General features: G+C 40.7%; 1 protein-coding gene across 1 annotated transcript in view; it reads right to left on the reverse strand.

The window, feature by feature from the left end:
• The window catches only part of kiaa1549lb (KIAA1549-like b), a 61,786-nt gene that overhangs the window by 12,642 nt on the left and 33,985 nt on the right, over nucleotides 1–15,159 (reverse strand). The window contains exons 4-11 of the mRNA XM_068317602.1: nucleotides 14,995–15,110; nucleotides 9,598–9,817; nucleotides 7,218–7,351; nucleotides 6,428–6,596; nucleotides 2,339–2,398; nucleotides 1,533–1,684; nucleotides 835–1,006; nucleotides 246–409 (exon numbers count right to left, since the gene is read on the reverse strand). Of these exons, the coding sequence (XP_068173703.1) occupies nucleotides 246–409; nucleotides 835–1,006; nucleotides 1,533–1,684; nucleotides 2,339–2,398; nucleotides 6,428–6,596; nucleotides 7,218–7,351; nucleotides 9,598–9,817; nucleotides 14,995–15,110 (1,187 nt within the window). The remainder of the gene's footprint in view (nucleotides 1–245; nucleotides 410–834; nucleotides 1,007–1,532; nucleotides 1,685–2,338; nucleotides 2,399–6,427; nucleotides 6,597–7,217; nucleotides 7,352–9,597; nucleotides 9,818–14,994; nucleotides 15,111–15,159) is intronic.

Genomic DNA, 15,159 nt, shown 5'->3' on the forward strand with positions numbered 1-15,159 from the left:
TCCTGAGCTGCAACTTTGATTATTTTCCTAATCGATTCATCTGCTGGTTCCTAACTTAGTTTTTTTAAGATATCAAGGAAGTTATTATAAATTGAAAAATGCTCAGATCCTAAAGTTGCTGGCATAAAATCAAGCAAAATAGCAAATTGTTACATCTGAGAACCATAGAAATACAGCTGGTATGATAATCCAAAATTGTTTCAGCAAAATAGACAGAAAGATACAACGGACAGGAAGACAGATACCTTTGCCCGGGGATTGAGGTTGCCGATAGCATCACCTTTAAAGTCATTTTTATTCTTCCTACACAGCACAGCTGTGATGATGATGATAATGAGCGTTACCACAGCTATGGGGGCCAACACCGCAGCGATTATCCAAAGGTTATTAGGAGGGTTTTTTACGACAGCTGAAAGAGAAAAGAAAAACAGTTGTTCACCAACGTAACCTCTGAACACTGAATGACACACAGTCTATCGACTGGGTCAAGAGAAGTGATAAGCACAGCTTGTCTTTCCAGGTAAAACATCACACCCACACTAAGGGACGTTTGTGCCGTTGTACCTGATATTCAATGTGCCTGATTCAGCTATTACAGATTTTTAAGGAAATGCAGCTTCCTTCTTGTACAGCTTTGTCTCTTTACCTCTATACCCCTCTTCCTTTCTCTTGACCTAAACTGCAGCCCAAACAAACATCCTTTCGGGAGCATTTCAGAGCCTTCTTCACCTTTCCTCCCACTCCTTTCGTCATAAACACCCAATAAACACCCAATCTGTCGGTGTTTCTGTCTATTTATCATCTTGTCAAACACTAAATGGATGTTCAGCTTACGTTCTGCTTGCAGCTGGACAAAGTAACCGAGGGTAAGCGCCATGGTCTGAGAGTCCACTGTGTTCAGGACCTTGGCAGCTGAGGTGCCTGGTAGAGGAATGCCTTTGTGTTGGACATAGTAGGTCATCTCTGCGGGGTTCTTCAACCCAGACATCCTACGGATGCTCACCATCTGATTTGGGAGAGAAAATGAATTGTAAGTTTCGTGGAACTGATATAGTAGAGTGAATGTCAACTGTGACTCAATGTTTGTGTCACTTTGCTGCAATGATTACATTTCAAACATTACAACAAAAGTTCAAAACTACGAAGTAAACTATGAATTTGTATGAGAAGAAAACCCCATGGGTAAATATATTACTTGTTTAGTAAAACGTTAATTCTCAGTCTTGTTTTGATTCCCAATTAGTAGTTGATGAGCTCAGGACCCCCTAAATTATCAAGGGCTGGCTACAAGTAGTTACGCAAGCATGAGCAGAAGTTTTTATCAAAGTGTGCATCTCATGAAAAATTCATCTTGTAAAATCTAAGCCGACAAAACACTTGGATTAATGCTTTCATTAGCCTTCAGAGTCACAAACAAACATGAGGCAGGATTTTAAATGAATCAGGGGTTTTTCAGCGCTCCAATTCTGTGCATTTAGGATCGATCTTCCAGAGATACGTCATACGAAACACAACCTGCACCAGACTCTTACCTGGACGGTGTAGCTACCCACTGCAGTTGCTCGTCTGAAACGAGTGCCTTGCTGCCCTGCCAGCATGAACAACTCTGCCAATCGCTGCTCCATTAGGCTGGCAAAGCTTTGGTACTGTCCCTCCAAACTGGCATTGTCCACATCTTGGATCACTACAAATGTGCATGAAAGGAAGAGGACATTCAGATGGTGGTTAAGGACGAAAATTAATTGTCAATGAGAATAGAGAGTAAAATAAATGTGCAATTCCTGTACGGATGGACATGACAGCTACTGCTGTATATTATAAATCTGAATTGTGTCTCATGAAAGTGTGTTATTTTCCGCTGGTAGCAAAGTCATACTTGAAATAGACTACATTTCATTGTGCCAACAATTGAATAACAATAATCCTGGTTATACATCTTGTCCTGTTTGAGTAAATCTCTTCATCAAAGGAATGACCTTGGACCGGCTTGACCTGTCTTGTCGGTAAGTGCAGGGTTAAAAGCTGCACACCCTGACAGGGCCATCCATTATCCAGTTTAGTGGTGTAAGTGCCCTTGAAATACAGTATATTCATGTTACTCAACTCATGTAGTCCTTCATTAAGTCAACAGAGTGAGAACATGACAAGACAGTGCAATTTGCCTCTCACCAGGAGACCAATTCAAATAAATAAGTAGATGCACATTGTCCTTTATCTTTTTTATTTTTCACATAAAATCCTCTGGATGAAAGTCATGATGGTTTGACTTTTCATAATGATCTGTAATGTAAGGGGTAGAACTGCCACAGCAAAATGCATCAGATAATGATAATCCTACCTGTAATAACCCAGAAGTCTCTGGTAGCAACGGATGTATTCAGGTTGTGGTACTCCAATGCTGCAAGTATATAAAAACATAATCATCCGATCAAAATCTATTAGTACAGGTACAGGATTATCTTTTTATTTGTATTTTTACATTTTTAAGCTGTGTCAAATAAGAGATGCAGCCTTTCTTTTGGTCTGCACAACTGGTCTTCAAAAAGTGCAACAGTGAAGTATTGTAAAAGTAATTTTCTTGCTACTATTATTACTGCAACAAGTGGTGCTCTCATTAACCAGAGATTTTCTAGTCAATTCAGGAGCAAATGAATAAAAACTATGGAAAAACCTTGCAGAACAGAGGAACAATTTATAGTTTGAGTGGTTAAAAATCCGATTTTAGAGCCCTATCGCGGCATGTCAGACAAATACAGAAGCGATGAGAGTTTTCGTCTGCCTGAGCTCTGGTTGTCTCCATGTTCTGATACAGCTATTTGGTGCCTGATTAAGCTCTTGTGCTGGAGGCTGGTGTAGAGTTCTGGGGGAAATTCTACATCAGTGGCTTGCAATTGCAGAACCGCTACAGAAAAGTACACTCAGACATGACAGGAAAGAAGGGTATGGTGGAGGGCATGGTGGGAGGACAAGTTAGGTCTGGGGAATGGCTGATGGATAGGAATGTAGGACTGTCAGTAAAATCCATCATTAATGCATTTTCTATAACCACTTATCCTGTGTAGAGATAGGAGTCTATTCGAGCTGACAGAGCCACACACAAAAAGACAGACAATCAATCATATTCAAATCACCAGTTTGCCAATTTTGCATGTTTTTTGGTAGTGAAAGGAAACTGAAACCTCCACAAGCACAACAAAAATGACATACTAAGCATAACAAAAAGTCACTTCTGAGTGGTGTGAGGTCATTTCTGTCAGCTGCGAGAGAGAATCCCCAAACGTTAATTATTTACTGTGATAATTTGCTTTGAAGTGAGGCAGCCGCTGACGGCATATGTTCAGACCTCCTGTGAACAGTGTAATATTGCCAATGTTGAGGCTACAAAACAAACTGAAAAATCACTGTCACACACTCACTCATTCTTTTATGCCCCTGTCTAAATAGGTTTTCCTCTGTGTTGGTTTCTGCTCCCTTGAAGTCCCCACTTGGTACTTAGTTGCCTTCCTCTGTTTCTCTGCTCCCAGATTGAGTCATCCTACCTACAGGTAGCTTCTGTTTCAAACTTAATTCAATCCCAGCACAAACTGAGTTTTAATTTAAGGCTCTCGGGCAGACCTCCTATTCATTTTGCTTCTTGCTCCATGCCTAAACCACAACTGTGATTTGTCCTCAGTGATTTCAAGAAATTCAAATGCAGAAGTAGGGGGGATTCCGAAAAGATTCCAAAACTGGGACCTTAAATACTGACCAATTGACATGGAATCCCCAAGGAGTATGATGTTTGATGATGACATTGTTATCTGCAGTGAAAGCAGGGAGCAGGTGCAGGAACATTTAGGTCACGGAAAGTGTCAGAGGGGAGAGGAATGAAGATTAGCCAAAGTAAAACAGAATGAGAGGAGTGGAGAATGAAGAGTGAGGCAACAGGGACAAGAAATAATGAAGGTGGAGGACTTTCAAAACTTGGGGTCAACAGTCCAGAGCAGCGGTGAGTGTGGTAAGGAGGTGAAGATTCAGATCCAAGCAGGCCGGAGCAGGTGGAGGAAAGTGTCAGGTGTCTTATGTGACAGAAGAGTCTCTGCTAGAAGGAAGTCGTAGATTTGATTTGCATGTTTGATTTGTCAAAAGTTTTACATCAGATGCCCTTCCTGACACAACCGTCTGTATTTATCCAGGCTTGGGACTGGCACAATAAGACACTGGCTTGCGGCTACATTATGTTCGTTCCCCCGAAAAGAAAAAAAACAAAAAAAACCTGCATGTGAGTAGTGTAAGTGCAAGCTTCAAACAAAATGTACACATTTTCACTGAAATATTTTTTCATGTCAAATGAAAAAATGGCCACAGCACCAGGTCTAGCTTTAAGAAAACATTATTAAACAAGTTATATATCAAGTTCTAAGAGCGTAAGGTGTTTAAAAGACTAATCGCTAACTAATAAATAGTCGCAGCGTGTTTTATACACTTGCAGCTGACACTGCACACATGAATGTTTAGCCTTATGTGTGCAGCCCTCAGAAAATCTACAGTTTAATCTTCATCTACGGTATGTGATTTCTTTTATTATATCTGAAAGCTTTAGATGAAACCAACATTACGCATTATTAATATTTTTCATTTATTTTTATTAGTTTTATTTTTATTTTTGTCCGGTTCTCTTCTCCAATAGTTTCTTCATTTCAGTTCTGTAATCCAGGTAGGGTAAAGTGGGAAGAATAAATATTCTTTTTTAAATTCTCTTGCTTTTACCCCTTTGGATTTTCTAAACACATCCTACCTGCACCAATGACAGAGTCAAATACTTCCCTTTAGCCGTTACACTAGGTCACTGAGTGGTCTTGATGTTTCATTGAAGGAGAAAACACAGTTCCGGCTTCACATTCACATCATATAAAGGGCAAAGTGATCTAGACAGATATAATCCTCCGTTTTCCAAGTTATTAGAACACTTGACGAACACAAACTAAATTTGGCTGAATATAGTTTGGCTACTTACACTCTGAGACATAAGAGAAGATCTTTGGCCTGATTATCCACTGGGTCAGTAAAAGAGGACAAGACAGTTAAAATGAAACATATTCTCAGGGTTGGGATCAGCTACAGGAAGGCTTCGCTGTAATCTTGAGCATGATCTTGCGGAGAATTCAAGCACTAGTGCTACCCTTAAAACCCCACCTTTAAAATGAAGACAGTGGGAGTTAATTGTGCTCAAACAAAACCTCAGCAAAGGAGCCTCCTGGCCTTGAGCCTCCTCAAATTTACAGATAACTGAATACCTGGCCCAAGACTCCAGAGTCTCCTTGACCCAGTATTATATATATTGCCACCAGACTCACATAAGCTCGATGAGTCAGAGATTTGGAGACAGCATTCAGGTGAACGATGATTGGCAGGACTCACTTATTGCAATCACATCCATATGTGTCATATGTAGTCCAATAAATGCGCTTGTAGCTTACATAAACACAATCAAATTTCACTCATATAATTTTATTATGTTATTATATAACAAATATATAATAAACAAAAATATATAGAACAAAAATATAATATAGTGTATATTATATTTATATAACCTATAAATCTAAATTTAGCACTACACATACACTGCATATCAAGCAAACAGGTAAATTTCTTCATCTGGGATCATTAAAATACCTTAAAAATTATCAATCAAATTATTAGCATTGTATCTCACCGGGATCTGCTATAATTCCTTATCCCCAGCAGTTTATATATTATTCTCATTTATTGGGGAGCTGAGAATAGGACGCACCTTGGGAATCCACTAGGATACATAGAGATGCTTAGGCACCCACTGATTGCCTGTCACTCTACATTTACTTTTCTCTAAGCATATCTCTAACACAAATGGAGTTGAATGCGGCCTCAAAGGAGGCTGAGATTAAAGGCATGGGCTTCACTGGGTCTTTCCACCAAATATCTCTAAGAGACTTCATCATTAAGAAACAATTGTGATCATAAAAAGAAAAAGAACAGTAGCAAACATCCAATTATTGAGAGACTGGATGTCAGGCTTAGCTATTGTATTGCTGTTCTTTACTGTTGCCTAAAAAGACCTTCTAAAAATGTCAAGACTATGTAAGCACCAACATAAACATGGCTTTCTATAATTTTGTTTCCTTATTTTCAAAAGTCAATCTCCCATTCCTTCATCTGAACATCTAGATCAAAAGATGACAGATTTATATTCTTTGTAAGACATTAGCTGACAACCTTACACAGAACTTGTCGCACAGTTCAGCACAAGGACAACACAAGGCATTTGTTGAGTTTGATTTGTTATTTGAGAACAAATTATTCCCAAGAGATGACAAGAACCACTTCTCATGTCTCTTCTGGTTGGGATATTGAATTTCTTCTGACTAACAGACTTCATTATTTCGTAAAGCCAATTGTAACTTACGTTCAGCAATGATAAGGGGTGGATAGAAGAGGAAGTAGCCCACCAGCTCAGCTGACAGCTGGCCAAGGAGGTTTGAGGCAGTGGTCCCATTAAGGATGACAGTCCCATTCCTTACAATGTAAACCAATGACACTGCAGGCGAGGATGCTGCCTGGGAGACACTCAGTATCTTGGAAATAGAAACAGGAAAAGTTCAGGGTAAGAGCAGGGCACGGGAAAACTGTTATGTATGTATTACTATGCTAAATGCTGTGGATATAATTATAATCTGCAAATCTAAAAGAGGGGAATTGGCAAAGCATGAAAAAATGTAAAATATTGTAATATTTCATTCAAGCATAATCATCAAATTGGCTTTAATATAGGGTGCACTTAAATCTGGCAGCTCATTAAAATTAATCCAAACATTGCCTCTCTAAACATAATTAATTTCCATCTCTGAAACAGAACTTGTTCAGGAGGCAGTGCCCAATACACCGGGGGACAATCTTTCACAAAATGCATTACAGTTTGCATCTGTTGCCAAATCACTTAAACCACATGATAATATTGATGTGTAGCAGGGGATAAAACTACCAAAGTCACATTCGCTCCAGTATGCAGCAAGCAATATTCAGTAAACTGTTTAGCTCAACTGCTGAATGCAGACAGGTCTTTTTCTGAGTCAGATGTCAGATCATTTTAATATCGTGTGGAATCAAAACACATACCACCATTAGGGGCATTACTATTATGACAGAGATCACCTACACAGAACCAGGAGCGCAACACACCTGTCGCAGTACTGTACCTGAACAGAGAGTCTGCTGTTGGTGTTGAGCACCTTGGCCTGTGCTTCAGAAAACACTTTCTCAAGCCTCTGTTCCATCATCTGAGAGAACCGACAAGACCGGAGATCATCACCTGCACCCACAAACTGCAGCACTGGAACATAAAATAGAATGAGCTCACAAAACATTTCTCTGGTAGAGCTATCATTCTTGACAATGATTAACTATATTGTTTTTGTACATGTGATAGTATTCTGAAATCACAGCATGTGATCTAATATTGATCTTAAAGTAAATTCATTCTGATTACACATTGCTTAATTGTCTTTTCCTCCTCTGATGTGGTATCGCAATATTTTCTTACAACATAATCTTAATTTTCTGAATTGTTCCAGTGCACGATCACTAGGAGCAAAACAGCAGAAAGATCCAAGCTCATGTCTGACTTATTTTTTTGCAGGGCTTTGAACCGGTTCATGGAACGAAAACAAAAACCGGAAACTTTTGATATTTTGGCAGGAACGAAAACGAAACAGAGAACTTTATATTTTCTAATGTTCCGGAACAGAATCGGAACAGACAATAATTGTAAACAGGTTAATACCGGGGGTTTTTTCGTTCTTGAAAAAAATATTTGACCTCATGTTTCACTTCCTGTCATTCACTTGACGCGGAATGAGAGCTGAGAGAAGTAGCGGCTATCAGCAGCAGTTAGGAAAAGGGCAGTCCCCCAGTCACTATTTAATCATAACAGGTAAACACTGCAGTGTGTCAATCTAAAAAATGTATGATTTAGACATTAACAAACTGGCTGCAGTCATTTTCAGTACAGTGTATCCCCGTACTGCCAGCTCTTTGTAGCAATACTGAGCTATGGGAGAAGAACAATGAAGATCTGTTGTTCAGCAATTAATGACATGGTGGAAGTTATTCTTGTCTTATTTCATGTCGTGTCTAAGTAGGAGGCATAAGCCTTAACTACAGTGATATAACTGTCATAAAGCAGTGGTGTAATGCTGTGGTACTGTTTACTGTAGGGTAGGGATATATCTGCTTTAGTTGCCAATTTAAAAGTCCTTAAGTTACCGTATTTTGCGCACCATTCAGCTCATTGTATAAAGAGGCGCAGTCTAAATAACGGAGTTTATTTCTGTACTTCAACCAGACACTCTGCGCACATTATTGTCCGGTACATGCTAGCTAACGGAAGCAAAAAGCTGACTGTGGTTGAACTGTGTTGTATTACGTATTTAAATTTTAAAAAAATACAACAACATTATTTTTTCAAATATATTTTTATTTCTTTATTTTTTGATAAATCTGTACTAAATCCTTCGAAGTCCTCATCTTCGGTCTACATTGAATATCTCGGTAGTTTCTCTATCGCTGACCGTCACGTTTCCGGTTGACTGTCCGGTAATGATGCCGGCTTTAGCGAAACATCGGACAAAAGTCGATGCAGACACATTAGTCCAGGATCCACAATCCACCACATATTGTGGGCGTGTAACTCGCTTGGCACTGCCTCCAGTCCTGGTTAACGTGTGTTCACGTCTCTCATCCATCGCTCCACGACGCACGCAGTTTAACTTTAAAGGCTCTGTTTACACCGATGTCCAGCGGTTGGAGTTCTTTCGTTAATCCTCCAGGATGATGACAAGCTCCGAATTCAGCCGCTTGAAGTGTTTTCGACAGAAGCGATGGTGTGGGGGGCATGGAGTCACAGATCAAGAGTGATGGCGAAGCGTGAAAAAAGCCCCCCGGTCTCTTTACGTGAACCGGAACAACCGGAACTGATAGCCTGGAGTTTACATGTTGTGTTGTAAGCGTGTCTCTTCGCTGATGCCATTATCGGGGGTCTTTAGCCAAACTAATGTGGTTAACAGCATACCTGTGGTACAGTACCGGCATACCCTGTACTGTATACCGGTACCTACCGGAGGTGTGTCAGACAGAGCCTCGCGTCATCTTCTCTAATTGGTCCATCGCTGCTAGAGTACGTAGTGACGTAATACGTCCTATGTCGGTGGACATAGGACAATGGCCGATCTGGCGGATCACTGACTAATGGTACACAAAAACATTTTTACAGATTTCTGAACTCAGTGTACACATGAGACGCTTCATGTTAAAAGGCGCAGCGTTGATTTTTGAGAAACTTTAAGGCTTTTAAGCGCGTTTTATGGTGCGCAAAATACGGCACGTACATATTTATATTTACAAGGTACGTTATTAACCGGTTCAGGAACTTTATTTTTTTGTTCTAACCGGTTCAGGAACGTCAGCTTATGGGTGGAACGCAAAACCGGAAACGTTATAATTCCGTTTCTGTTCGGAACGAACCGATTGGCAAAAAATTCCGGTTCAAAGCCCTGATTTTTTGCTTTCATCCCAGCTGACCTGTTTTAAGTTGGAAGGCAGTGGCCGGGCTGGGTCTCCATGTTGCAACTGTAAGGGGCAGAGCTGTTACCATGGGGAGGTACTGCCGCAGGTCTGCAATCAGCTTATCACGGCCGTAGGAGTCCAACCCTTCTAGTACAACAAAGGGAGGATAGACAATGTCCCCTCCGGTCACATGATACGCCACTGTCATGTTGGGAGAACCAAAAACTGTCTCCATCTAAAAAAGGAAAGTGTACAAAGAATGGTATCTCTGAAGAACCACATCAGTAGCTTTAACAATGTTACACTCTGATTATCAGGCATTATTTTAAACAAGGTCAAAAAATGGTATGTCACTGCGCCTTCTGGTTAACAGGGTCACCCCTGATCATTGTCAAGTACTGCATGCCAACATGAACAGTGCTTAAAAATGACAGTACACAGAGAAAACCCATTATCATCTTCACCTCCTTTGTAAAAGCCAATACTGTGATGGATTAAGTTGAAAGTTCTTTATAAGCCAATTAGACGTTTTAACACAGGAAAAGCAGTGGTGTAAATAAAGCAATCGCTGATGGATTTAATCTATTTAGCAGCTTCACCTGCAGCATGACAATAATGTTCATGTTGGCTCACTGAGACATAACACTATAAATAAGACTTTTGCTAACCTACTAAGGCATGAGTCATAATTTTGGCTGTGAGAAACGATCATCTGAAGTGACATTAAAATTTATTCTCATTCGATACTGGATAAAACAAATTGAATTCCGTCAAAAACACCGAAAGATACTGCATGAAATGTTGGACATGGTGCAAAAAAATTTTAACAGGCAAACCATTTGCAGGATATGACCCACTGGGAAGGATCACAAGATAATGTCTAGTCCAATAAGAAAGTGAGCAAAATGACAAGAAATTGGACTGCACTGAATGGATGATGCACTTAAGGGTGCATTTCAACCACTCACTAATGAAAGCATGAGCAACAAGAGAGTGATTAAGAGAATGCAGAGACGAAGGGAGGCCGAAGGGAAGGGACGCCTGCTGGAAAGAGAATAAGATAAGTGAAACATGGGAGAGACTGTTAAGTAGGGTGTTTTGGGGACAAAGGAGTTTATGATCCCACATTTCTAAACCAAGAGACAACAGGTAACACTGTGGGTATTCTCAGAGAAACACTTGTGAAGTCTATGTGTTGACTAAATGCATACCATATCACATTCAAATTTATATTTGTCAGGGAGCTCTGGGTAAACTTAGGAAATGGACAGACCATAATATAAAATGTAGTAAAACTCAGCGAATGTAGAGGAGGTGAAACCATATCAAAATCATCGGAAAGCCAGTGCTGACATGAGCCACTGGCTGAAACAGTAAGAACCTACAGTCCCTACAGACCAGAGTCAACACTCTGCCTCTTCACAATTCAGCTGTTACGGGGTCTATGAAAAGAGCCCTTTATTATCACTTCATCCACTCAGGCTTCACCCATGTGAAGGTGTTATTAAGAGATTGCATTTCCAGGCAGCTGGAGTTTGGTAACACACTCACTAAGTTTATCTGATGGTTTCAAAGGCTGCCAAAAGATTGACCCAAATGGATCTCTTCTTTGGAAACTTTCAGTCACTGGAGAGCACCTAGCAACCAGACACAGAAATACTTATCTTTTATCTTTTTTTTGAAAAAACTTCCAAATGGTTTGAGTCACATGGTTCAATGCATTTAGTCTTCTCATCATCTTTTTAGCATCAGCACGACAAGAAGCTCTCCGCCCAACCATTTATAACCTATAATTAAACACAGGAGCAATTTCCCTTGCCAAAAGCTTGCTTCTCATTGGACGAGAGAGCAGCGGTGCTAAAAGGAACAGGACAGGAGTCCACTGAAGCAAGGCACCTCCAGAGACAACAGAGAGAGAAGAGGGAGGACAGGGGAGGGGAGGGAGATGGGGGAGAAAGAAGAGTCAAAATGTGAGTGCGCTGACCTTCACATGGGCAGGACACGGGTCTCACTCTCATTAATCTGATACTTCCATACTGAGAAATACAACTCCTGTATTTAGTAGGGTTCCAGACAAATAACACGCAGACAGAAAAACACACACACACAGACGTACTTAACATTTGCCCAAAATTGCAACACTCGGGGTAATCCAACCCACTAAAGAGAAGGATTATTTTTTGTCACAGGAAAGGAATCCGACCGCTGGTTATCTATTTCCAAATTTCTGCTACTGTTTTTTTAAAATATTTTTTAATGTTTGTCTTCAACTGTCTAGTGTAATTCTCTTTCTGTTTCACATGCACTCAGTCACATTTTCACCTGAAGCTCAAGTTTCTAATTCTCATCAGTTGTATTTTAGCATCATTGCACAGACGTGCTCCTGATACAAAGCTGTACTGTGTGGAGGTATTATAGGCCTATTGGAGTGAGATAATGGTTCTGGCACACTGGGAGGCATGATATATCCCACAAATGGCTAATCCACAGACATAAAGATCACTGTGTGCACACTGGAACTGTTTGTGTCGTTATTGCCGGGAAAATGCTCAGATTGGTTTCCTCCAGAGTTTTTTGATTAAACAAATCCTGCATCTCCATTTTTCAAGCAACAACACCTATGAAATGAAATATGTATTGATTCAAACGAAAGTAGGTCTCGTCTAATTATAGGGGAATTTGTGCAACAGCCTTCGTCTGCAGCACTGCGAAAGTCCTAATCTACATCTTATCTTTACTCCAATATGTGATCATCCATTTCCTTCTGGGACATTCTTTAGTCAACCTAATTTCTATATTCATCCTCATCTCTTCTCAGACAGCCTACATGAAGGTCCTTGGTGTGCGTGTAATTTACTCCACGCGAATAAACCCTCAGATAAATTATTAGTACTATTCAGTGCTCATCAGTGTTAGAATATTGTTTTATTGTTTAGCCAGAGTACAAACAAAGTCCCCCTTCCCCATTCCCCCTTTTCCCAAAAAAGGGGGAATGGAGTCCCAAGAAAGGGGGAATGGAGTCACTTTAGATACATTTTAATTTTTCTTATGTTAAAGCCTGATAAATCAGAAACTTTCATCTTTGTTCCACACAAGATACATCGCAGTCTACAGTACATTAGATTTCCAGTCAACAATTGGTCCATTATTGGCAAAGGTCAAATCAAATGTCAGGAACTTGGGTATGCTCTTTGACTCTAAACTGGCTATTGAAAGGCACATTACCAAGATTACCCATTCATTTTACAACCTTTTGAGGAATGGTGCCAAAATAGGATCAATGCTGAATTTTAATTCAGAATTATCATTCATGCTTTTTCTTCCTCTCAGGTCAACTGCTGTAATGATCTTTTAACGGGTAAATCAGAAAACAATCATTAAATGCTATAGACAGACAACAAAAACAGTCAAAGAAAACCATGTTACTACAGTTTTAATGACCCTGCACTAGCTGCAAATTTGTTTTTAAAATTATTTTAAGATTACACTTCTTGTTTCAAAACCATATTTAACCCATGAAAACATTCTGCCTGCTTACCAATGCTGTGCAACCTGGGGTCCTGAGGCAGGAACATGACTGTTCCCAGCTCACACTTGAAGACCAAAGGGAACTAGACATCTGCTGAGTTGCCTGAGGATCTCACACTTACAAAGTATCTTTTTGTGAATTGCTTAAAATACTTTGGCGCAGTGGGAAGCGCTGTCACCGCACAGCAAGGCGGTTCTGGGTTCGAGTCCCGCTCTGTGCGGGGTTTGCATGTTCTCCTCCTGTCTTTGTGGGTTCTCTCCGGGTTCTCCGGCTTCCTCCTACCTCCAAAAAACATGCGCTTCAGGTTAATTGGCTGTTCAAATTGCCCGTAGTGTGTGAGTGTGAGCATGCATGGTTGTCTGTCTTTGTGTGGCTCTGCAGCGCACTGGCGTCGCGCCCGGAGTTTGCCCCGCCTCACGCCCTAAGACAACTGGGATAGGCTCCAGCTCCCCGTGACCCTCTACAGCGGACAAAGCGATTCGAAAGATGAATGAATGAATGCTTATTTATGATAAAGGCTTTTTTATATTGTTTGTATTCATACGTTACGTCTTTCCTTGTTCATAGCTGCACTACACTGCATTTATGTATTCATGATGCTGCATTTAAGTCTTTAGCTGCTCAGTCTTAATCCACTTGTGTTTGCATTTTATCCTTCTTTTTTATTTCCAGCTTAATGTGTCCATGACCTTAAATTTCATTCCTCTTTTACTCAATTTGTATAATTATTTTTGAAAAGCAATACACATTCATTTTCAAACACCCACTTCATCCACTGTCATGGAATTCTGGAGCCAATCCCAGCTGACTTGGGGCAGGGTCCACTACGGGCATGACGCCAGTGGACACACACCCACACCTACAGGCAATTTGGTATCATCAAGTCACTTAAGCTGCATGATTTGGTGGTGGGAGGAACCCGGAGAAGCCAGACAGAACCCATGCAGACACGGGAGATCATGCAAACTGCACAGAGCTACCCACTGTGCGACCGTGCTGCCTAAGCAATGTAGAAATAGAGTGTATTGGTATTAATTTCATTCCTACTATGCATATCCGAGGAACTGTGAACACTGCTTCAATAATTCATTACATTTTCAATGCCATTCCATTTTATATGAAGTACATTGTGACCACTAGTAGTGCCACAGAGCTATTTGCTATGCCACTTCATCCGTTGTCGCACGTTGCAGGGTGCTCGAGCCTATCCCAGCCGACTGGGGCGTGAGGCAGGGGACACTCCGGACGTGATGCCAGTGCACCGCGGAGCCACATATATAGACAAACAAGCATGTGCACACACACTCACACCTATGGGCAATTTGAACCCGGCCAATTCATCTGAAGCGCATGTTTTTGGGGGTGGGAGGAAGCTGGAGAACCTGGAGAGAACCCACGCAGACATGGAGAGAACAGCCGTCTTGCTGTGCGGCGACACGACTAACCAGTGCACCACTGTGATGTCATGTGCTACAGAGCAATAATGTGAATATGAGCAGAGGTGCTGTTTTGTTGACATATACAGTAGAAGAAGTATACAGGGAAGTGCATGCATGTGGATTTCATGGAGCTGATGGAGGGAAACTGAGCATCAAGTGTATCAACAAACTCAACAAAGAAAAAAGAGCCTAACAAACAAGCAAGTACGAAAATCCTACAGCTTGTAATTCCAGAAAAAAGTTTTAAGAGGTTTTCATGTGGAAGGTGGTGTACTTATTGTCACCTTAGTCCTCAAGAATACACATAACATTTGGTGAGATCCAAAAAACATAAATGTTCATTTAATAAGAAATACTGGGCATAATTGACTGTATATGATTAAATTAATGTTAAACAAGAGCTGCCTTCTTTAATTAATCAGTATTAATTGATAATAGTCTGACCTGAGCCTGGGCTGAACTATCATTCAGAGCTTTTCGGAGGCCCTGACTTAGTCCCCTTCGCAGGTTCTGCCTTTGAATGCTGTCCAGCCTGTTTCTTCTCACATAGATGGACACGACTAAGAGATTTGGAGACAGAGATCCAGACAGACGAAAAAGGCAGGAGCG

This window comes from Antennarius striatus, chromosome 1 (genome assembly GCF_040054535.1).
Source record: "Antennarius striatus isolate MH-2024 chromosome 1, ASM4005453v1, whole genome shotgun sequence".
NCBI lineage: Eukaryota > Metazoa > Chordata > Actinopteri > Lophiiformes > Antennariidae > Antennarius > Antennarius striatus.